The sequence below is a fragment of the Mobula birostris genome, chromosome 1, assembly GCF_030028105.1.
Source record: "Mobula birostris isolate sMobBir1 chromosome 1, sMobBir1.hap1, whole genome shotgun sequence".
Lineage (NCBI taxonomy): Eukaryota > Metazoa > Chordata > Chondrichthyes > Myliobatiformes > Myliobatidae > Mobula > Mobula birostris.
In genome coordinates, this window is record NC_092370.1 from 2,063,855 (window position 1) to 2,089,658 (window position 25,804).

The following is a 25,804-nucleotide window of genomic DNA, read 5'->3' on the forward strand; positions in this document are numbered from 1 at the left end:
TGAAACTGGAGAGGTTTCAAAGGAAGTTCACTAAAATGATTCCAGGATTGAATAGTTCATCATATGAAGAGCATTTGATGTTACTGGGCCTGTATGCCCTGGAATTCAGAAGAATGAGGGGTGACCTAATTGAAACCTATCAAATGGTGAAGTGCCTCGATAGAGTATCTGTGGAAAGGATGTTTCCAATGATGAGAGAGTCTAAGACCAGAGGACACAGCCTCAGAATAGAGGGGCATCCTTTTAGAATGGAGATAAGGAGGAATTTCTTTAGTCAGAGAGTGGTGAATCTGTGGAATTTTTTGCCACAGGTGGCTGTGGAGGCCAAGTCTTTATGTTAATTTAAGGCAGAGGTTGATAGATCTTTGATAGGTCAGGTCATGAAAGGACATGGGGGGATGGCCGAGAGGTAAAATGGATCAGCCATGATGAAATGGTGGAGGCGACTTAATGGTTCAACTAGCCCAATTCTGTTCTTACATCTTATATTCTGTGGTGTTATGATTTCTGGAAAGTCATCTCATGGGGAAAATGGCCATTCTGAACTAAATCTGAGTCAACAAAGGATGAAAGACTGCTGCAGCAGGGCTTGAAAACTATCACTTTTTATGAAGCTAGGTCAAGCTACATTGGCGACAGCAGGTCTTCACTTCCAGATGAGCTGAATGCCCTCTGTGCTCACGTTGATCATCTAAGCATGGAGAAACCATCACACACTCCCACAGCCCCCTATGATTATAAGACCATAAGCTGTAGGAGCTGAATTGGGCCATTCGGCCCATCAAGTCTGTTCTGCCATTTCATCATGACTGGTGCAATTTTCCTCTCAGCCCCAAGCTCCTGCCTTCTCCCTTTGTGCCCTGACCAATCAAGAATCTGTCACCTACTGCCTTAAGTATACTGTACATAAAGACTTGGTCTCCACTGCTGTCTGGCAAAGTATTCCACAGATTCACCACTCTTTGGCTAAAGGTGTAATTTAAATCTCTGGGGCTGACGTGTGAGCAGCCTTCAGCAGGGTGAACCCACGAAGCACATAGGCCCCAGACGGGGCACCGAACCGAGTACGAAAGAACTGTGCTGACCAACCAGCTGGCGCCTTCACTGAGATCATTAACCTCTCACTTTGCCAATCTGAGATGCCCACCTACTTCAATTATACCGATGCTTAAGATGAACGTAGTAATCTGCCTCAGTAACTGTCGACCACTTGCACTCACATCCACTGTGATGAAGTGCTTTGAGAGGCTGGTGTTGAAATGTATCAACTCCTGAATGTGAAGTGACTTGGATCTGCTTCAGTTTGCCTACCAGAGCGACTGGCTCTTCCGTCAATCCCAAGACATCTGGGCAGCAAAGATGCAAACATCAGCATGCGCTTCATCGGCTGCAACTTGGCATTAAGTACCATCATCCCCTCAAATCTCTACAATAAGCTTCAAGAGCAACACACACAAAATGCTGGAGGAACTCAGCAGGCCAGGCAGCATCTATGGAAAAGAGTACAGTTGACGTTTTGGGCTGAAACCACAGGTGAATTGTTTGCTCACCTGGAAGGAGTGTTTGGGGCCCTGAATGATGGTGAAGGAGGTGGTGTAGGAGCAGGTGTAGCACTTGTTCCGCTTGCAAGGATAAGTACCGGGAGGGAGATCAGTGGAGAGGGACGAATGGAAACGCATCTTCCCCCCTCCCCCCCCACGTTCTGCTTTCCACAGGGATCGCTTCCTATGTGACTCCTTTGTCCATTCGTCCCTCTCCGCTTACAAGGATAAGTAATTTGGCGAGACCCAATGCAGACTGGGAGATCATTTTGCTGAACACCTACGCTCTGTCCGCCAGAGAAGGCAGGATCTCCCAGTGGCCACACATTTGAATTCCATGTCCCATTTCCATTCTGACATGTCTATCCACGGCCTCCTCTACTGTAAAGATGAAGCCACACTCAGGTTGGAGGAACAACACCTTATATTCCATCTGGGTAGCCTCCAACCTGATGGCATGAACATTGACTTCTCTAACTTCCGCTAAGGCCCCACCTCCCCCTCATACCCCATCTGTTACTTATTTTTATACACATATTCTTTCTCTCACTCTCCTTTTTCTCCCTCTGTCCCTCTGACTATACCCCTTGCCCATCCTCTGGTTCCCCCCCTCCCCCTTTTCTTTCTCCCTGGACCTCCTGTCCCATGATCCTCTCGTATCCCTTTTGCCAATCACCTGTCGAGCTCTTGGCTCCATCCCTCCCCCTCCTGTCTTCTCCTATCATTTTGGATCTTCCCTCCCCCTCTCACTTTCAAATCTCTTACTAACTCTTCCTTCAGTTAGTCCTGACGAAGGGTCTCGGCCTGAAACGTCGACTGTACCTCTTCCTAGAGGTGCTGCCTGGCCTGCTGCGTTCGCCAGCAACTTTAATGTGTGTTGCGTTATAACAAAAAGTTTATTTCTAACATAAAGGAAATAACTATAGATGTTGGAAATCATAAACATGGACAGAAAATATGGAAATCCTCATTGGGTCAGGCAGCATCTATGGAAAGAGAAATAGATTTAGGGATTCAGTTTGAAGACCAATCGTCAGCGAAGGGGAAGAATGAGAACAGGTGTATTTACGTCCGTCAACATCACCCTTCCAGTGGATGCGCTTTCTCCTCATGTTCCAGGTCTATGCACTATTCATCTCTTTGAAACCAACCCCTCCATATCCCAACTTTCTCCATTGCAAGATCAATAATCCCAAGTTCTGTATTGGGAATCAGAAACAAGGAGATTATTGTCTCCCTTGTACAACCTCAGCTCTGTCGGGCTCAGGGACAAGAGGTTACTGACCGTCTTCTACAACCTCGGCTCTAATGGGATCAGAGGCAGGAGTGTTATTGTCTCCCTTGTACACCCTCGACTTGATCAGGATCAGGGACAAGGAAGTTATTGTCCAACTTGTACAACTTCGACTCTATCAGGATCAGAGACAAGGGGGTTATTGTCCAACTTGTACAACCTCAGCTCTGTTAGGATCAAGGACAAGGTGGATATTGTCCAAATTCTACAACCTCGGCTCTATCGGGATCAGAGACAAGAAGTTATTGCCCAACTTGTACAACCTCAACTCTATCTGGATCAGAGATAAGGAGGTTATTGTCCAACTTGTACAACCTCAACTTGGTGAGGATCAGGGACAAGGAGGTTACTGTCCCCCTTGTACAACCTGGGCTCTATCGGGATCAGTTTCAAGGAGGTTATTGTCCCTCTTGTACAACCTTGGCTCTATCGGGATCAGGGTCAAAAGGGTGGTTGTCCCCTTTGTACGACTTTCGCTCTATTGGGGATCAGGGACAAGGAGGTTATTGTCTGTCTTCTTCAACATCAACTCTATAAGGATCAGGGACATGGGGGTTATTGTCAGTCTTGTACAACCTCAGCTCTATCAGGATCAGTCTCATGGAATGTCGGCTCTATGGAGATCAGGGACAAGAAGGTGTTTCAGGATACATTTTCACTGATAACACTTTTAATCATTTCCTTCCCAGACCGTTTCCTACACACAGTTTCTTTATCCAACTAACGTGCTTGGTGGACGGAGGAACACAATAGATTCCACGGCATCTTTATCCCAGTTTCGCAACACTAGCCATCGTAACACTCCTCTTGGGAGGGCCAGCAGTTCCCAGGGAAGCATCGAAACAGGTATGTAATGGGTGTAAGATGATCATACGTGAAGTTTAAGCTTACTGTATGTTGGACTTTCCTACTGCAGAGTTTGAGAGACCGGCACGCATAGTCCACATAAAGTTCCAATTCGTACTTGCCTTTGCCATGTAAATTACAGCTGGCAGACAGGAGACCATAACAAAGGGGTGACATGTTGAGGTAAGGAGGTCCAGAGAGGTTCACAAGAATGATTCCAGGAAGGCTTGCAGGCAGGTTTGCTAGAGCTGTTGGGAGTGCTTTAAACTAATATGGCAGAGGGATAGGAACCAGTATGATAGAGCTGAGGATGATCCAGCAGGTTTACAAGTAGATGATGGGTGTAACATGAATGTAAGGAAGGACAAGCCAATGACTGGGTACGAATGCAGACAGAGCAAAGAGTTAAATTGTACCACAGAGGCAAAATTCCAAAGAGCAAAGAATGCACGACTGAAGGTGTTTTTTTTAAATGAGTGTAGCATTCAAAATAAGGCGGACAAACTTGTGGGGCAATTATAGGTTGGTCGGTATGATGTTGTGGGCATCACTGAGTTGTGGCTGAAAGAAGGCCATAGATGGGAGTTTAACATCAAAGGATATACTTGGTATCAAAAGGAAAGGCAGCAAGGCATAGGTGGTGGTGTGGTTCTGCTGGTAAGGGATGGAATTACTTCTTTTGAAAGAGATGACATAGGGTCAGAGAACGTTGAATCTTTGTGGGTGCAGTTAAGAATCTGCAATGGTGAAAAAACCATTATGGGAATCATATATAGGCATCCAAATAATAGCCAAGATGTGGGGTTGAGATTGCAAAGGGAGCTGGAAAGGCACGTAATAAGACCATAAGTCATGAGAGCAGAAGTAGGCCATTCAGCCCATCGAGTCTGCTCCGCCATTCCATCGTGGCTGATCCTGGATCTCACTCAAAACCATACAACTGCTTTCTCGCCATATCCTTTGATGGCCTAACCGATCAGGAAAAGATCAAATTCTGCCTTATGGACTTGGCCTCTACCGCAGTCTGTGTCAGAGCATTCAACAGATTAACTCTCTCTGGCTATAAAAATTCTTCCTTACCTCTGTTCTAAAGGGTCACTCCTCAGTTTTGAGGTTGTGCTCTCTAGTTCTGGATACCCCCACCAGAGAAAATATTCTCTCCCCATCCACCCTATCTAGGCCCTTCAACATTCGGTAGGTTTCAATGAGATCCCCCCCCCCCCCCATATTCTTCTAAATTCTAGTGAGTACAGGCCCAAAGCTACCAAACACTCCTCATAGGTTAACCACTTCATTCCCAGAATCATCGTCGTGAACCTCCTGTGGACTCTCTCCAATGACAACACATCCTTTCTAAGATATGAGGCCCAAAACTGTTGACAATACTCCAAGTGTGGCCTAATTATTGTCTTACAAAGCCTCAGCATTATCTCCCTGCTTTTATGTTCTATTCCCCTTGAAATAAATGCCAACACTGCATTTGGCTTCTTTACCACAGACTCAACCTGTAAATTAACCTGCTGGGAGTTTGGACGAGGACTATAAGACCATAAGATGTAGGAGCAGAAGTAGGCCATTTGGCCCATTGAGTCTGCTCTGCCATTCAATCATGGGCTGATCCAATTCTTCCAGTCATCCCCACTCCCCTGCCTTCTCCCCATACCCTTTGATGTCCTGGCTAATCAAGAACTTATCTATCTCTGCCTTAAATACCCAATGACTTGGCCTAGGACTCCTTAGTCCCTCTGATGTTTGAACCTTCTCCCCATTTAGATAATAGTCAGCATTATTGTTCCTTTTACCAAAATGCATTATCATATATTTCCCAACACTGTATTCCATCTGCCACGTTTTTGCCCATTCTTCCAATTTGCCTAAGTCCTGCTGGAAACACATTGCTTCTTCAGCACTACCTGCCCCTCCACCTATCTTAGTATCATCCATAAACTTTGCCACAAAGCCACAAATTCCATTATCTGTAATTCCCTTTGTTGGGTAATGACATAATTGTAATGGGGGGCTTCAATATGTAAGGGGATTGGCAAAATCAGATTGCTGTCAGATCTCAAGAGAAGGAATTTCTTGAATGCCTGCAAGATGGATTTTAGAGCAGCTTGTGATTGAGCCTACTTGGGGAAAGGCTATCTTAGATTGGGTGTTGTGTAATAGTCTAGAAGTTATTAGGGAGTTTAATGTAAACAAATCCTTAGGAGACACAGATCATAATATTACAGAACATAGAACTTCTGATGTTCTATGTTCTGTAATATGATTGCATTCATACTGCAATTTGAGAGGGAGAAGCAATATCAGAGTCACAACAGAATAAAGGGAATTAGAGAGGCATGAGCAAGGAGCTTGCCCAGGTGGATTGGAGGAGGACACTGGCGGGGACGATGGCAGAGCAGAGATGGCTGAAGTTTCTGTGAATAGTTCACAAGTTGCAGGATAGATATGACCCACAGAGGGAGTTCCCAAAGGACCGAGGTAGGCAACTATGGCTGACAAAGAAAGTTGAGGACTGAATAAAAGCCAAGAAAAGGGCATATACAGTAGCAAAAGTGAGTGGGATGTTGGCTGATTGGGAAGCTTTTAAAATCCAACAAAAGGCAACTAAGAAAGTTATAAAAAGAGAAAAAATTAAATCTGAGGGCAAACTAGGCAATAATGTAAAGCAGAGTTTGAAAAGTTTTTACAATTATATTGAGAGTAAAGGGGAGGTGAGAGTTCATGTTGGACCACTGGAAAATGATGCTGGTGAGGTAGTAATAAGAGGACAAAAATATGGAACCCACCTTTTAAATTTGCTCCTCATGTTTTTTTCTCCAGTCCTGCTGAAGGGTTTCAATTTGAAACATCGACTGTACTCTTTTCCATAGATGCTACCTGGCCTGCTGAATTCCTCCATCATTTTGTGTGTGTTGTGCAGATGAACTTAGTTAGTACTTTGCATCATTCTTCACTGTGGAAGACACTAGCAGTGTGCCAGAGGTCTGTTAGTGTCAGGGAGCAGGCGTGAGTGCCATTGCTATTACAAGGAAAAAAGTGCCAGGCAAACTGAAAGGTCTTAAGGTGAATTTGTTGCCACAGGCAGCTGTGGAAGCCAAGTCTTCACATATATTTCAGGCAGAGGTTGATAGACCCTTGATTTGTCAGGGCAATCTCCTACTTGTACAGAGTCCACTTGGGGTACTGTGTTCAGTTCTGGTCACCACACTACTGGAAGGATGTGGATACTACAGAAAGAGTGCAGAGGAGATTTACAGGGATGTTGGCTGGACTGGAGAGTGTGCCTTATGAGAATTGGTTGAGGGAATTTAGCCTCTTCTTTTTGGAGCGACGGAGGATGAGAGGTGACCTGATAGAGGTGTATAAGATGATGAGAGGCATTGATCCTTTGGATAGCCGGAAGCTTTTTCCCAGGACTGATATGGCTTACACGAGAGGGCATAGTTTTAAGGTGCTTGGAAGTGGTACAGAGGGGATGTCAGGGGTACGTTTTTCACACACAGTGGTGGATGCATGGAATGCACTGCCAGCAATGGCGGTAGGGAAATTCTGGGCAGTTTCTAGAGTAGGTTACATCGTTGGCACAACATTGTGGGCCGAAGGACCTGTAATGTGCTGAGATTTCTATGTTCTAATAAATGATATGGTGAGAAGACAGGAGATTGGGGCTGAGAGGGAAAATGGATCAACCATGATGAAATGGTGGAGTAGATTTGATGGACCAAATGGCATAATTCTGCTCCTACATCTTATGATGTTATGGTGTTATGGAACAACTGTCCAACGTGCCACTGTTTAATACCCACCCCATTGTAGCGGAATAATTATCCACTGTGCCAGTCTGTAACAACCCCATCTCAAGGGAACAATTATCCTTCGTGCCAGTCTCTAATAACTCAAACCCATCTGAAGAATTATCCATTTGGAACAATGATGCATCATGTCACTGTATAATAACAATCCCATTGGAACAATTATCCACTGTACTGTTCTGTAATAATTATTCTATCAGATCAATGCACTGTGTCACTCTGTAACAACCCCATCCCATGGGAACAATTATCCACTGTGTCTGTCTGTAATAACCATCCCAATGGAACAATTATCTATCGGGCCAGTCTTTAATAACCTCATCCCATTGGAAAATTATCGGCTGTGTCAGTCTGTAATAACCTCATCCCATCGGATCAATTATCCACTGTGTCTGTAATAACCCCATCACGTCGGAACAATTATCCGCCATGTTAATCTGTGTCACCCCATCTCATCGGAACAATTATCCACTGTATCAGTCTGTAATAACCCCATCCCATGGGAACAATTATCCAATGTGTCAATCTATAATAACAATCCCATCGGAACAATTATGCACCGTGCCACACTGTAAGAACCCCTTCCCCTTGCAACAATTATCCATTGCCTCAAAGGGAGTGCATCTTTGAGAGAGAGATTTGGCAGAGAGAGATTGAGGTGCTGAGATATTGGTAACGTAGACGTACAGAAGCCTTTTCTTTATTGGTTGAGAGAGAAAGACACAGAGGGCTTGGTAACAAACACGCACAGCTGGTTGTCTTCATTGGCTGAGAGGATGAGATGCAGAGGAATTGCTAACGGGGTACACCACAAGCTTGTCTTCACTGGTTGAGACTGAGACGCAGAGAGATCGGTAATGAAGGCAGATGGCTGCCTTGTGATCATGGTTGAGAGATTGAGACACAGTGGGGTTGGTAATGAAGAGGTACGGCAATCTTGTCTTCTCTGGATTGGTAATGAAGATGCTTGCAGCAGTCTTGTCTTCGCTGGTAGAGCGATTGAGAAGCCGGGAGGTTGGTAATGGAGGCACACATTCTCTACCTAACATTCCTTCCCTAAGCTGTAACAGGCATGTTGTTGAAAGAAAGATGTTTGAAGGTTTGTCTTATGATGATAGGTTGAGTGAGCTCGGGCTTTTCTCTTTGGAGTGAAGGAATATGTGAGGTGACTTGACAGAAGTGTCCAAGATGCAAAGAGGCACTGATCAAGTGAGCACCCAGAGACTTTCTCTGGTAGAAATGGCTAATACGGGGGCGTAATTTTAAAGAGGTTGGAGGAAAGTATAGGGGAGAATCTAGGCAAGTATTTTTTTTTTACTCAGAGCATTGGGTGCGTGAAAAGCCCTGCTAGAGGTGGTGGAGGTCGGTGCATTACAGACATTTAAGGGAGTCTTTGATAGGCACAAAGGTGAAAAAAAATGGAGGACTATGAAGGAGGGAAGGGTAGATTTGATCTTAGAGCTGGTTAAAGGGTTTGCACAACATTGTGGGTCAAGTGGCCTGTGATATTCAGTACTGTTTGCAGGTTGACTCTGTGGTTAAGAAGGCATATTGTGCGTTGGCCTTCATCAGTCCTGGGATTGAGTTTAGGAGGCAAGAGGTAATGTTGTAGCTATATAGGACCCTGGTCAGACCCCACTTGGAGTACTGTGCTCAGTTCTGGTCGGTTGACTACAGGAAGGATGTGGAAACCATAGAAAGGGTGCAGAGGAGATTGATAGGGATGATTCCTGGATTGGGGAGCATGCCTTATGAGAATAGGTTGAGTGAACTCGGCCTTTTCTCCTTGGAGTGACGGGAGATGAGAGGTGACCTGATAGAGGTGCACAAGATGATAAGAGGCTTTTTCCCAGGGCTGAAATGGCTAGCACGAGAGGGCACAGTTTTAAGGTGCTTGAAAGTAGATACAGGGGAGACGTCGGGTAAGTTTTTTTATGCAGAGAGTGTTAAATGTGTGGATTGGGCTGTTGGCTATGGTGGTGGAGTCGGATAGGATAAGGTATTTTAAGAGACTCCTGGATAGGTACATGAAGCTTAGAAAAATAGAGGGCTATGGGTAACCCTAGGTAATTTCTAACATGTTCGGCACAGTGTTGTGGGTCGAAGGGCCTGTATTGTGCTGTAGGTTTTCTATGTTTCTATGACTGGAAGGTTCCAAATGTCACTCCACTGTTTAAGAAGGGAGGAAGACAAAAGAATGGAAGTTATAGGCCTGCTAGCCTATCCTCAGTGGTTGGGAATGTGTTGGAGTCCATTATTAAGGATGGGGTTTTGAAGTACTTGAGGACTAATGATAAAATAAGTCAAAATCAGCATGATTTCTGTAAAAGGAAATCTCGCCTGACAAATCTGTCAGAGTTCTTTGAGGAAGTAACAAGCAGAGTTGTCAAAAGAGAGGCAGTGGATGTCATTTACTTGGATTTCCAGAAGGCGTTTGATAAGGTGCCACACATGAGGCTGCTTAACAAGTTAAAATCCTATGGTGTTACAGGAAAGATTCTGGCATGGATAATGGAATGGCTGACAGGCAAGAGGCAGCAAGTGGGAATAAAAGGTATTTTTCTGTTTGGCTGCCATTGACTAGTGGTGTTCCTCAGGGGTCAGTATTGGGATTGCTACTTTTCACACTGTTTGTCAGTGATTTAGATAAAGGAATTGAGGATGATATAAAAATAGCTGGAGGGGTAGGTAGTGCTGAGGAAGCAATGCAATTAGAAACATAGAAAACCTACAGCACAATACAGGTCCTTCAGCCCATAAAGCTGTGCCGAACATGTCCTTACCTTAGAAATTACCTAGGGTTACCCATAGCCCTCTATTTTTCTGAGCTCCATGTATCCATCCAGGAGTCTCTTAAAAGACCCTATCGTATCCGCGTCCGCCACCGTCGCTGGCAGCCCATTCCACGCACTCACCACTCTCTGCGTAAAAAAACTTACCCCTGACATCTCCTCTGTACCTACTTCCAAGCACCTTAAAACTGTGCCCTTTCGTGCTAGCTATTTCAGCCCTGGGAAAAAGCCTCTGACTATCCACACGATCAATGCCTCTCATCATCGTATACACCTCTATCAGGTCAGCTCTCATCCTCCGTCAATCCAAGGAGAAAAGGCCGAGTTCACTCAACCTATTCTCATAAGGCATTCTCCCCAATCCAGGCAACATCCTTGTAAATCTCCTCTGCACCCTTTCTATGGTTTCCACATCCTTCCTGTAGTGAGGCGACCAGAATTGAGCACAGTACTCCAACTGGGGTCTGACCAGGGTCCTATATAGCTGCAACATTACCTCTCGGCTCTTAAACTCAATCCCACGATTGATGAAGGCCAATGCACCGTACGCCTTCTTAACTACAGAGTCAACCTGTGCAGCTGATTTGCAGTAGGACTTAGACAAATTGGAAGAATGGGCAAAAACGTGGCAGATGGAATACGGTGTTTGGAAATATATGATAATGCATTCTGGTAAAAGGAACGATAATGCAGACTATTATCTAAGTGGGAGAAGGATCAAGCGTCAGAAGTGTGGAGAGACATTGTGCAAGACTCCCAGAAGGTTCATTTACAGGTTGAGTCTGAGGTAAAGAAGGCAAATGCAATATTAGCATTTATTTTAAGGGGATTAGAATATAAAAGCAAGGAGATAATGCTGAGCCTTTATAAGACACTAGTCAGGCCGCTCTTGAAGTATTGTCAACAGTTTTGGGCCCCATATCTCAGAAAGGATGTGTTGTCATTGGAGAGAGTCCAGAGGAGGTTCACAAGGATGATTCCGAGAATAAAGGGAATTACTTTTCGTTCTCCTTTACACTGTACTCACTGGAGTTTAGAAGAATGTGTGGGGTTGAAACCTACCGAATTTTGAAATGTCTATGTAGGGTGGATGTGGAGAGGATGCTTACTATGGTGAGAGTATCCAGAACTAGAAGGCGCAGCCTTGAAATTGAGGGGCAACCCTTTAGGACAGAGGTAAGGAGAAATGTTTTAGTCAGAGAGTAGTAAATCTGTGGAATGCTCTGTCACACACTGCAGTGGAGGCCAAGCCTGTGAGCATATTTAAGGCGGAAGTCGATAGTTTCCTGATTGGTCAGGTCATCACAGGATATGGTGAGAAGGCAGGTATATGCGGCTGAGTGTGATCCGGGTTCAGACATGATGAATGGTAGAGTAGACTCGATGGGCTGAATGGCCTAATTCTGCTCCTATGTCTTGTGGTCTTATGGACCCATCAAGTCTGCTCTGCAATTCCATCTTGGCTAATTTATTCCTTCACATGGTGTACAGGAAACAACATTAAACGATCTGCCATCCCTCTCAACCACATTCTCCTGCCCCCTCCCTGTATCATTTGATGCCCTGACCAGTGAAGGACTTATCAACGTCCACTTTAAATATACCCAGTGACTTGGCCTTCACTGCCATCTGTGGCAACAAATTCCATAGATTCACCACCCTCTGGCTAAAGAAATTCCTCCTCATCTCTGTTTTAAAGGGACATCCGTCTATTCTGAGGCTGTGTCCTGTGGTCCACAATGGAACCAATGTTGTATTCACACTGGGGAGTAGGAGCAGATGTACAGTAGCTTTCAGGTAGTTTTCAACATGAAGATGATTCTGATGATTTGAATAATTCCCTTGTACATGCTATGTGGGTGGCTTCAAAAAGACATCATAGACTCCAGCCACATTACATTGTTTTCAGTATCTGAGGAAAGCCTCTGTTATTTGTACATTGCTTTCTATCTTGTTCAGTCAGTCATTCAAGTGCCTTAGCTTTATGCTAACTCTTGGTGACCCTGTAGATAAACACTCTCCAAGGCAACCTGTCTTACAATGCAGTTGCATGCCGGCTTTAACAATATAATTACCATAAAAACACTTCTGCTACATACTGCATAAAGCAAAGCCCTCTCCAGCATTGAGCACATCTACAAGGATTTCTGTTGCAGGAAAGCAGCATCCATCATCAAGGACTTTCATAATCTGGGCAATGCTCTCTTCTCACTGCTGCCATCAGGTAGGAGGCACAGGAGCCTCAAGACACACACCACTTGGTTTAGGAACAGTTATTGCCCCTCAACCATCAGGTTCTTGAACCAGTGTGCATAACTTCACTCACCTCAACACTGAACTGATTCCACAACCTACAGACTCATTTTCAAGGATTCTAGAATTTGTGTTCTAAATATAATTTTTTTCCATTTGCACAATTTACCTTTGTTTGTTCGTTAGTCTTTGTGTGTATATTCTCATGAATTGTATTCATTATTTTCTTGTAAATGCCTGCAAGAAAATGAATCTCAGGGTAATTAATGGAGATATACATACTTAGTTATTAAATTTTTCTTTAACTTTGTGAAGGGCCTGTGTCTGTGCTGTATTGTTCTATGACTCAATGACTTCAGCTTTTGAAGTTGGCACAGGTATAGATTATTTCTACTCTGGCACAAGTTCTGTCAAGTATACTCTATCTGGCACAGTTTGATTCACATGTACTCTATTTCTACAAAGCTGATTGATTTCGTTTCCATAGGGAAATATCCCTGTTTACTCGTCTTCACTGAGAAATATCCCCGTTCACTCGTCCCCACTGGGAAATATCCCTCCTCACTCATCCCCACTGGGAAATATCCCTCTTCACTCGTCCCCACTGGGAACTACCTCTGTTCACTCGTCCCCACTGGGAAATATCCCTCTTCACTCGTCCCCACTGGGAACTACCTCTGTTCACTCGTCCCCACTGGGAAATATCCCCGTTCACTCGTCCCCACTGGGAAATATCCCCGTTCACTCGTCCCCACTGGGAAATATCCCTCTTCACTTGTCCCCACTGGGAAATGTCCCCATTCACTCGTCCCCACTGGGAAATATTCCCCTTCACTAATCCCCACTGAGAAATATCCCCATTCACTCATTCCCACTGGGAAATATCCCTCTTCACTCGTCCACACTGGGAAATATCCCCGTTTACTCATTCATAGTCATAGTCATACTTTATTGATCCCAGGGGGAAATTGGTTTTTGTTACACTTGCACCATAAATAATAAATAGTAATAGAACCATAGATAGTTAAATAGTAATATGTAAATTATGCCAGTAAATTATGAAATAAGTCCAGGACCAGCCTATCGGCACAGGGTGTCTGACCCTCCAAGGGAGGAGTTGTAAAGTTTGTTGGCCACAGACAGGAATGACTTCCTATGACGCTCTGTGCTGCATCTTGGAGGATGAGTCTCTCGCTGAATGTACTCCTGTGCCCAACCAGTACATTATGTAGTGGATGAGAGACATTGTCCAAGATGGCATACAACTTAGACAGCATCCTCTTTTCAGACACCTCCGTGAGAGAGTCCAGTTCCATCCCCACAACATCACTGGCCTTACGAATGAGTTTGTTGATTCTGTTGGTGTCTGCTACCCTCAGCCTGCTGCCCCAGCACACAACAGCAAACATGATAGCACTGGCCACCACAGACTCGTAGAACATCCTCAGCATCGTCCGGCAGATGTTAAAGGACCTCAGTCTCCTCAGGAAATAGAGACGGCTCTGACCCTTCTTGTAGACAGCCTCAGTGTTCTTTGACCAGTCCAGTTTATTGTCAATTCGTATCCCCAGGTATTTGTAATCCTCCACCATGTCCACACTGACCCCCTGGATGGAAACAGGGGTCACCAGTACCTTAGCTCTCCTCAGATCTACCACCAGTTCCTTAGTCTTTTTCACATTAAGCTGCAGATAATTCTGCTCACACCATGTGACAAAGTTTCCTACCGTAGCCCTGTACTCAGCCTCATCTCCCTTGCTGATGCATCCAACTATGGCAGAGTCATCCGAAAACTTCTAAAGATGACAAGACTCTGTGCAGTAGTTGAAGTCGGAGGTGTAAATGGTGAAGAGAAAGGGAGAGAAGGCAGTCCCCTGTGGAGCCCCAGTGCTGCTGATCACTGGGAAATATCCCTGTTCACTGGTCCCCAATTAGAAATATCCACTTTCACTCGACTCCACTGGGAAATATCCCTCGTCACTCATCCCCACTGGGAAATATCCCTCGTCACTCATCCCCACTGGGAAATATCCCTGCTCACTCATCCCCATTGGGAAATATCCCTCGTCACTCTTTCCCACTGGGAAATATCCCTGTTCACTTGTCCGGACTGGGAAATGTCCCTGTCCACTCGTCCCCACTGGGAAATATCCACGTTCACTCGTCCCCACTGGGAATTATCCCTCCTCACTCGTCCCCATTGAGAAATACCCGTGTTCACTCATCCCCACTGGGAATTATCCCTGTTCACTCGTCCCCACTGGGAAATATCCCAGTTCACTCGTCCCCACTGGGAAATATCCCTGCTCACTCATCCCCATTGGGAAATATCCCTCGTCACTCTTTCCCACTGGGAAATATCCCTGTTCACTTGTCCGGACTGGGAAATGTCCCTGTCCACTCGTCCCCACTGGGAAATATCCACGTTCACTCGTCCCCACTGGGAATTATCCCTCCTCACTCGTCCCCATTGAGAAATACCCGTGTTCACTCATCCCCACTGGGAATTATCCCTGTTCACTCGTCCCCACTGGGAAATATCCCTCATCACTCATCCCCACTGGGAAATATCTCAGCCTATCCACTCATTCCCGAGTGTTTTCATTTTTGCCCCTTCTGTATGAAGCACTGATTGTTATTTACTCATTTTGTCAGGCCATTTCACCATTATTCAACTGTAACCAATGTTATAGTTCTGCCTACAACAGTGATCCTGTAAGTTGGAAATGTGAGGAAGTCCTGAATTCTGTTTGTTTATTTAGACCATAAGACAAAGGAGCAGAAGTCGGCCATTCGGCCCATCGAGTCTGCTCTGCCATTTTATCATGAGCTGATCCATTCTCCCATTAAGTTCCACTGCCCTGCCTTCTCACCATAACCTTTGATGCCCTGGCTACTCAGATACCTATCAATCTCTGCCTTAAATACACCCAATGACTTGGCCTCCACTGCTGCCCGTGGCAACAAATTCCATAGATTCACCACCCTCTGGCTAAAAACATTTCTTCGCATTTCTGTTCTGAATGGGTGCCCTTCAATCCTTAAGTCATGCCCTCTCGTACTAGACTCCCCCATCATGGGAAGCAACTTTGCTACATCCATTCTGTCCATGCCTTTTAACATTCGAAATGTTTGTATGAGGTCTCTCCTCATTCTTCTAAACTCCAAGGAATACAGTCCAAGAGCGGACAAACATTCCTCATATGTTAACCCTCTCTTTCCTGGAATCATTCTAGTGAATCTTCTCTGTACCCTCTCCAACGTCAGCACATCCTTTCTTAAATAAGGAGACCAAAACTGCTCATAGTACTCCAAGTGAGGTCTCACCAGCGCCTTATAGAGCATCAACATCACATCCCTGCTCCTATGCTCTACTCCTCTGGAATAGAGTACACTTCTGGCCCAATGAGCCCACTCTCCCCAATTCCAGCCCTCTGACCGTTTAACCTACCAATCTGTACGTCTTTGGAAAGTGCGAGGATACGGAAGCACCCACCTGACTATGGGGAGAGCATACAAACTTCATACAACCAGTGGTTGGGACTTTATCCCGGTTTGTTGCTGCTGTATCGGCATTGAGGTAACTGATACACCACTGTGCTGCCATGTAGAATGAAGCTTTTATAGCACAAACAAGAGAAAATGTGCCAATGCTGGAAATCCGAGCAACACAACACCAAATGCTGGAGGAACTCAGCAGGCCAGGCAGCATAGAAAACATAGAAAATGGGATCCATAGCATCTGTGGAAAAGTGTACAGTCACCATTTTGAGCCGAGACCCTTCGGCAGGACTGGAGGAAAAGAGACGAGGAGTAGATTGAAAAGGTGGGGTAAGGGGAGAGAGGATCACAAGATGACAGGGGAAACTGGGAGGGGTGTGGATGAAGAGCTGAAAAATTGAATGGTGAAAGGGTTACAATGCTGGAGAGTGACAGGAGAGGACAGAAAGCCATGGAATAAAGACGAGGCGGTGGGGGAAGCACCAGAGGGAGGTGACGGGCAGGCAAGGAGATAAGATGAGAGAGGGAAAAGGGGACGGGGAATGGTGAAGTGGGGGGCATTACCGGAAGTTGAAGAAATCAATATTCATGCCATCAGGGTGGAGGCTACCCAGACGGAATGGATTAACGCTGGTGTTTCCTCACAGGTACTGAAGTGACAGAGTTTGCAGAGTACGATCCCAACCTGGTGGACGACCCGCAGTGGCCGTGTGGAAAACACAAGCGAGTTCTCATTTTCCCTTCCTACATGGTAGGTGCCGGCACATTCCACTGGCTTGTGCGCTGTGGTTTTATGGAGCTGAACGGTCAAAACAAAACTGTTGGTTTGGCAAGCATCTCCCTGTCATCTGAAAAAGCACTGTAAGAGATTACCGTGGAAAAAATATTGTGAATAGTGCATAACATTCAGCACCTTTAAACAGCCTGTACAGTGACAAACAATTGGGGCAGCGTGTGGGCGTTAATCTTGTTTTTGTTGAGAAACAGACTTCAAGGTGAAATTCTCAAGGATATGTATGGGACTAGGCTAAACATCCAGACATTGATAAAATTCAGAAAATAATGCTTGCTGTTTAAAATGTGCTAATTCTGGATTTTCTGTATATACAATATTTTGTTTTTTTAAACTATTTATACTTTATACATTATTGTCGCCAAACAATTGGTACTAGAACGTACAATCATCACAGCGATATTTGATTCTGCACTTCCCACTCCCTGGATTACAAATATTAAGTATTAAAAATAGTTAAAATTAGTAAATATTAAAAATTTAAATTATAAATCATAAATAGAAAATATAAAAATGGGAAGTAAGGTAGTGCAAAAAAACCGAGAGGCAGGTCCGGATATTTGGAGGGTACGGCCCAGATCCGGGTCAGGATCCGTCAGCAGTCTTATCACAGTTGGAAAGAAGCTGTTCCCAAATCTGGCCGTACGAGCCTTCAAGCTCCTGAGCCTTCTCCCAGAGGGAAGAGGGACGAAAAGTGTGTTGGCTGGGTGGGTCGTGTCCTTGATTATCCTGGCAGCACTGCTCCAACAGCGTGCGGTGTAAAGTGAGTCCAAGGACGGAAGATTGGTTTGTGTGATGTGCTGCGCCGTGTTCACGATCTTCTGCAGCTTCTTTCGGTCTTGGACAGGACAACTTCCATACCAGGTTGTGATGCACTCTAGAAGAATGCTTTCTACGGTGCATCTATAAAAATTAGTGAGGGCTTTCGGGGACAGGCCAAATTTCTTTAGTTTTCTCAGGAAGTAAAGGTGCTGGTGGGCCTTCTTGGCAGTGAACTCTGCTTGGTTGGACCAAGTCAGGTCATTTGTGATATTGACCCCGAGGAACTTATAGCTTTTGACCTGTTCCACTTGCGCACCACCGATGCAAGTTGGGCCGTGCGGTCCGCTACTCCTTCTGAAGTCAACAACCAATTCCTTCGTCTTGCTGACGTTGAGGGATAGGCTATTGTCTTCGCACCATGCCACCAGGTTCTTAATTCCCCGTCTGTACTCAAACTCATCATTACCCAAGATACGGCCTACAATTGTGTTGTCATCAGCAAACTTATATATTGAATTTGATGGAAACTTGGCTACACAATCATGGGTGTACAATGAGTAGTAAGACCATAACTGGCAGTAGTCTATGTGGCTGAGAAGCAGATTCAGATTTATTTAGCACGCCTACTCTACAGTGAAATATGACATTTGCGTGAACAACTAGCACAACCCGAGGATGTGCTGGGGTCAGCCCACAAGAGCGGACACACATTATAGTGCCAACACGGCATCCTCACAAATAGAATAACTGTCTTTATTAGACTGGGAATAGATTATAACAGCTGGGAGACCATACGATGGAAAGTGTATGGTCATGTACTTTGGTGGAAGAAATAAACAGGCAGACTATTATTTAGATGGAGAGAGAATTCAAAATGCAGAGATGCAAAGGGACTTGACAGCTGTTATGCAGGATACCCTAAAGGTTAACCTCCAAGTTGAGTCTGTGGCGAAGATGGTAAATGCAATGTTGGCATTCATTTCTAGAGGTTATGGAATACAAGCACAGGGATGTGATGTTGAGACTCTATAAGGCACTCATGAGACCACACTTGGTGTATTGTGAGCAGTTTTGGGCTCTTATTTTAGAAAGGATATACTGACATTGCAGAGGGTCCAGAGAGGATTCATGAGAATGATTCCAGGAATGAAAGGGTTACCATATGAGGAACATCTGGCAGCTTTTGGGCTGTATTCCCTGGAGTTCAGGAGAAGGAGAGGGGATCTCATAGAAACATTCCGAATGTTAAAAGGCCTGAACAGATTAGGTACGGCAAAGTTATTTCCCATGGTAGGGGAGTCTCGGACAAGAGTGCAAGACTTCAGGATTGAAGGACGTCCATTTAGAACAGAGATGTAGAGAAATTACTTTAGTATCTGTGGAATTTGTTGCCACAAGTGGCTGTGGAGGCCAAGTCATTGGGTGTATTTAAGGCAGAGATAGATAGGTTCTTGGTTAGCCAGGGCATCAAAGGGTATGGAGAGAAGGCAGAGGAGTGGAGGTGACTGGAAGAATTGGATCAGCGCATGATTGAATGGCACACTAGAATCAATGGGCTGAATGGCCTACTTCTGTCCCTATGTTTTATAGTGTTAGGATCTAATGGAGTGCTGCCAAGATACAAGAGCGGCCGTGGAGTCCACTCCACCACTCCTTCATGGTCAATTTATTATCCCTCTCAACCCTGTTCTCATGCCTTCTCCCTGTAGTCAATGACACCCTTATTAATCGAGAACCTATCAACCTCCGCTTTAAATATATCAAATGATTTGGCCTCCACAGCCATATATAGCAATAAGTTCCACAGATTCACCACCCTCTGGCTAAAGAAATTTCTCTCTATCTCTGTTCTAAATGGCAGTTCCTCTGTACTGAGGCTATGTCCTCTGGTCCTAGACTCCCCCACTATGGGAAACATCGTCTCCACACCCACTCTATCTGTGCCCTCTGGTCTGAGACTTTCCCACTACAGGAAACATTGTCTCCACACCCACTCTATCTGTGCCCTCTGGTCCTAGACTCCACCACTATGGGAAGCATCCTCTCCACACTCACTCTATCTGTGCCCTCTGGTCTGAGACTCCACCACTATGGGAAACATCCTCTCCACATCCACTCTATCTAGTGCTTTCAATATTTCATAGGTTTCAGTGAGTTTCACCTCTCACTCTTCTGAACTTCGGCACTACAGGCCCAAACACTCCTCATACATTAACTCTTTCATTCCTGGAATCATATTCGTGAACCTCCTCTGAACCCTCTCCACATCCTTTCTCAAATAATTGGTCCAAAGGTGCTCACAGTGTTCACAATGGGCATTTACAGGTGTAACTCTATTAAACACTAATTAGACCACAGATGAATTGTAAAGTGCAGTTCTGGTCACCACAAGGATGGTGACCATTGCCACAGATGGTTGCAGAGGTCAAGTTACTGAGTATATTTAAAGCAGAGGTAGACAGGTTCTCAATTAGTCAGGTCAACTTCTTTAATATTGATTGGTACCTCCTTCATGCAAAAGGTTTCGATGGGTGAAATTTGTTTGGTGTGTCCAGGAAGAAATCCTGACACAATATTTAGACAAGCTGACTGGAGGAGAATCTATATTGGATTTGGTGCTCAGCATTGAACCATGTCAGGTGTCAGAACTCTCAGTGGGAGAACGTTTCAGAAACATAATGTCATATTTCACTTCGTTCGGGTCTCGGCCTGAAACGTCGACTGTACCTCTTCCTAGAGATGCTGCCTGGCCTGCTGCGTTCACCAGCAACTTTGATGTGTGTTGCTTGAATTTCCAGCATCTGCAGAATTCCTGTTGTTTGTCATATTTCACTGTATGTTTCAATGTACAGTAGGTGTGGTAGAAGGTGAGGCACAGGAAGACTGGAAACAGTTAACAAACATGACAAAATCTGCAGCTGCTGGAAATTGCAAGCGACGTACACAAAATGCTGGGTGAACTCAGGGTACCACCGCCAATCTCCTCCGTCAGGTGGAACTCGTTCGCACCCTCAATCATTTCTCCTTCTGCTCCAACCACTTTCTTCAAACCACAGGTGTAGCTCTGGGCACCCACATGGGTCTCAGCTATGCCTGCCATTTCATCAGCTATGAGGAGCAGTCCATGTCCCAAGTCTACACCGGCATTGCTCCCCAACTCTTTCTACGCTGCATTGATGACTGCATTGACGTTGCTTCCTGCTCCTAGTCATAGTCATAGTCATACTTTATTGATCCTGGGGGAAATTCAGCTTGTCGATTTCATCAACTTTACCTCCAACTTCCACCCTGCCCTCAAATTTACATGGTCTCTCTCTCCCCTTTCTCAATCTCTCTGTCACCATCTTTGGAGACTGTCTTTCTCCTGATATCTTTTATAAACCTATTGACTCTACCTGGACTATACCTCTTCTCATCCTGTCACTTGTAAAAATACCATCCCCATCTCTCAGTTCCTCTCTCTCCACCACATCTGCTCTCAGGATGAGGCTTTTTATTCCAGAACTACTGAAATGCTCTCCATCTTCAAAGCAAGAGGCTTTCCTTCCTCCACCACCAATGCTGCCCTCGGCCGCATCTCTTCCATTTCTATAAGACTATAAAGTATTGAAGCAGAATTAGGCCATTTAGCCCATCGAATCTGTTTTTCATCATGGCCTTGCAATTTTCTTCTCAGCCTCCTCAATCTCCTGCCTTCTCCCTGTATCCCTTCATGCCCTGACTAATCAAGAATCTGTCAAACTCTGCCAGTACACCTCCTCCCTCAATAGCATTCAGAACCACAAACTGTTCTTCCAGGTGAGGCAACACTCCACCTGCGAGTCTGTTGGGGCAATCTACTGTATCTGGTGCTCCTGGGCTGGCTTCCCGTGTATCAGTGAGACCTGACGTAGATTGGAAGGCTGCTTTGTCGAGCACCTTTGCTCTGAAGGCCACTGGAAGTGAGATCTCCCGGTGGCCACCCTTTTCAATTGTACTTCCCATTCCCATTCCAACATTTCAATCCATGGCCTCCTCCGCTGCCACGATGAGGCCATGCCCAGGTTGGAGGAGCAACATCTTATGTTCTGTCTGGGTAGCCTCCAACCTGCTGGCATGAACATTGATTTCTCCAACTTCAGGTAATTACCCCAGCCCCTCCTCTCCTTCACCATTCTCCATTCCTGTTTCCCTCTCTGGTCTTATCTCCTTACCTCACCAACACCTCCCTCTGATGCTTCTCTTACTTCCCTTTCTTCCATGGTCTTCTGTTCTCTCCTTCAGATTCCCCCTTTCTCCAGCCCTTTATTTCTTTCACCAATCAACTTCCCAGGTTTTTGCTTCACCCCTCCCCCTCTCCTATCACCTGCCATTTTGCACTTCCCTCTCCCCTCCCCTTACTGTCTTACGCTCACTCCTTTTCCTTTCCAGTACTGATAAATCTCTCTGTTCCGTTCCATTGATGCTGCCTAGCCAGCTGAGCTCCTGCAGTATTTTATGTGTGTGATGGAGCACTGCTTATGCTGTTCCACTGTTTATCAAAGGCCCCAATAATAAACACGGATACTTACAGGCCGGTAAGCCTGACATCAGTAGTGGGAAATTTATTGGAAGGTGTTCTAAGGGACCAGGTAGATAAGTATTTGGATAGATGTGAACTGATTAAAGATAGTCAATGTGGCTTTGTTCATTGTAGGTCATGTCTGACCAATCTTATAGAATTTTCGGAGGAAATTAGTAGATGGTGGCCTTTTTGACTGGAGGCCTGTGGGTCCACATGGATCGGTGCTGGGTCCATTGTTGTTTGCCATCTGTATCAATGATCTGGATGATAGTGGTTAAATGGATCAGCAAATTTGTGGATGACATCAAGATTAGGGGTGTAGTGGACCGTGAGGAAGGCCATCAGTGCGTGCAGCGGGATCTGGACCAGCTGGAAAAATGGGCTGAAACATAGCAGGTGGAATTTAATGCAGACAAGTGCAGGGTTTTGCACTTTGGTAGGACCAACCAGGGCAGGTCTTACACAGTGAGAATTGTGGTAGGGCAAAGGGATCTGGGAAAACAGGTCCATAATGTTTGAAAGTGATGTCACAGCGAGATAGGGTCGTAAAGAAGGCTTTTGGCACATTGGTCTTAATAAATCAAAATATTATGTACAGGACATAGAATGTTATGTTGAAGTTGTATAAGATGTTGGTGAGGTCCAATTTGGAGTATTGCAGACATCCCACCTCTCCCGGAAATGGCGGGAGTCTCCCACATATTGATAGCGGCTCCCTGATGCCTGTAAATTATATACAATATCCCGGAAATCGATTTTTTTGGGAGCGAGAGAGAAAGCAAGAGAGAGCGCGAGAGAGAGCGAGTGAGAGAGAGCGCGAGAGGGAGAGAGAGAGAGCGCCATGGCAGAGTGTTCCAAAAAAAGAAAATATAAAACGTACTTCACCCCAGACTACACCAAATTGTACCCCTGCCTAATAGGGATCAAAAATAATGACAGTGTTGCTTGCTGCACTGTTTGCAACAGTGACTTTTCTATTGCCCGTGATGGGTTAAGACTGTAAAATGTTGAAGTGAGTTTATTCATTCATTAGCATAGCTAACGTTATTTAAGCTAGCTGGCTAGCTGCTAAGGAGCTACTCTATTGCAGACATCCCACCTCTCCCGGAAGTTCTGGGAGTCTCCCGCAAATTGATGGTGCTACCTCTCTGAAATGAGCTTTTGCAGGGTGGGATGTCTGGTATTGTGTGCAGTTTGGTTACCTACCCACAGAAAAGATGTAAATAAGGTTGAAAGAGTACACAGAAAATTTACAAGATGCTACTGGGATTAGATGACATGAGTTACAAGGAAAGCTTGAAAGAATTACGACTTTACTCGTAAACAACCTCTGCATTTGGGAGATTTGATAGAGGTATACAAAATTATGAGGGGTGTAGACAGGACAAGTGCCAGCAGGACATTTGCACTGAGATTGGGTTGCACTACAACCAGAGGTCATGGGTTAAGAATGAAAGGTGAAAAGTTTAAAGGGGATATGAAGGGAAACTTCTTCATTCAGACAGTCATGAGAGTGTGGAACAAGCTGCCAGACTAGGTGGTGCATGTGAGCGTGATTTCAACAGTTAAGCAAAGCTTGGATAGGTATGTAGATGATAGGGGTATGGAGGGCTATGGTCCCAATGCAGGTTAGTGGGAGTAGGCAGTTTAAATGGTTTCGGCATGGACTAGATACAGGGCCTGTTTTTGCACTGTACATTACTATAACTGTGATGGTGACTACAACTCCCCCTATCTTTACTAAGCCTCAGACAGGAATAGGAGCAGAGTATATAGGGAAGTATTTAGTTAATGGAGGGGGATACGTATTGGAACCAGTCACATAGGAGGAAAAGCAATGAGGTCCTGAAAAAGAATTGAGAGAGTTAGGTAGAAAGCTTATGAACATCTGGAGAGGCATAATATGATTATGAATAGTCAGCACGGCTTTGTCAAAGGCAGGTTGTGCCTTACAAGCCTGATTGAATTTTTTGAGGATGTGACTAAACACATTGATGATGGTAGAGTGGTAGATGTAGTGTATATGGATTTCAGCAAGACATTTGATAAGATACCCCATGCAAGGCTTATTGAGAAAGTAAGGAGGCATGGGATCCGAGGAGACATTGCTTTGTGGATCCAGAATTGACTTGCCCACAGAAGGCAAAGAGTGGTTGTAAATGGGTCATATTCTGCAGGTGCGCCTCGGGAATCTGTCTGGGACCCCTACTCTTCGTGATTTTTATAAATAACCTAGATGAAGAAGTGGAGGGATGGGTTAATAAATTTGCTGATGACACAAAGGTTGGGGGTGTGGTGGACAGTGTGGAGGGCTGTCAGAGGTTACAGCAGGACATTGATAGGATGCAAATCTGGGCTGAGAAGTGGCAGATGGAGTTCAATCCAGATAAGTGTGAAGTGGTTCATTTTGGTAGGTCAAATATGATGATAGAATATAGTATTAATGTTAAGACTCTTGGCAGTGTGGAGGATCAGAGGGATCTTGGAGCCTGAGTCCATAGGACACTCAATGCTGCTATGCAGGTTGACTCTGTGGTTAAGAAGGCATACGGTGCATTGGCCTTCATCAATCATGGGACTGAGTTTAGGAGCGAGAGGTAATGTTGCAGCTATATAGGACCCTGGTCAGACCCCACTTGGAGTACTGTGCTCAGTTCTGGTCGCCTCACTACAGGAAGGACGTGGAAACCATAGAAAGCGTGCAGAGGAGATTTACAAGGATGTTGCCTGGATTGGGGAGCATGCCTTATGAGAATTGGTTGAGTGAACTCGGCCTTTTTTCCTTGGAGCAACGGAGGATGAGAGGTGACCTGATAGAGGTGTGTAGGATGATAAGAGGCATTGATCATGTGGATAGTCAGAGGCTTTCTCCCAGGGCTTAAATGCCTAGCACGAGAAGGCACAGTTTTAAGGTGCTTGGAAGCAGGTACAGAGGAGATGTCAGGGGTAAGTTTTTTACACAGAGACTGGTGAGTGCGTGGAATGAGCTGCTGGTGACGGTGGTGGAGGCGGATACGATAGGGTCTTTTAAGAGATTCCTGGATGGGTACATGGAGCTCAGAAAAATAGAGGGCTATGGGTAACCCTTGGTAATTTCTAAGGTAAGGACATGTTCGGCACAGCTCTGTGGGCCGAAGGGCCTGTATTGTGCTGAAGGTTTTCTATGTTTCTATGTGTAAGTTATTCTGCAGCCTACTTGTTTCCTCTACACGATCTGCTCCTCCACCAATCTTCGTATCATCTGCAAAATTGGCAACAAAAGCATCTATTCTATCATCTAAATTATTGATATACAGCATAAAAAGAAGTGGTCCCAACACTGACCCCTGCAGAACAGCACTAGTCACTGTAGCCAACCAGGAAAGGATTGATTTATTCCTACTCGCTACCACCTACCGATTAGCCAATGCTCTAACCATGCCAGTAACTTTTCTGCAATTCCATGGGCTCTTAACTTGGTAAGTAGCCTCATGTGTGGCACCTTGTCAAAGGCCTTCTGGAAGTCCAAATATACAATGCTGACTGCATCCCCTTCATCTATCCTACTTGTAATCTCCTCAAAGAATTCCAAAAGGCTCATCAGGCAAGATTCTCCCTCAGGAAAACCATGCTGACTTTGTCCTATCTTGTCCTATGGCACCAAGTCCTCCAGAACCTC

At 45.1% G+C, this 25,804-nt stretch overlaps 1 protein-coding gene across 1 annotated transcript in view; it reads left to right on the plus strand.

The window, feature by feature from the left end:
* The window catches only part of cables1 (Cdk5 and Abl enzyme substrate 1), a 193,716-nt gene that overhangs the window by 143,453 nt on the left and 24,459 nt on the right, over positions 1-25,804 (plus strand). Inside the window, exons 6-7 of the mRNA XM_072271720.1 lie at positions 3,525-3,681; positions 16,696-16,799. Of these exons, the coding sequence (XP_072127821.1) occupies positions 3,525-3,681; positions 16,696-16,799 (261 nt within the window). The remainder of the gene's footprint in view (positions 1-3,524; positions 3,682-16,695; positions 16,800-25,804) is intronic.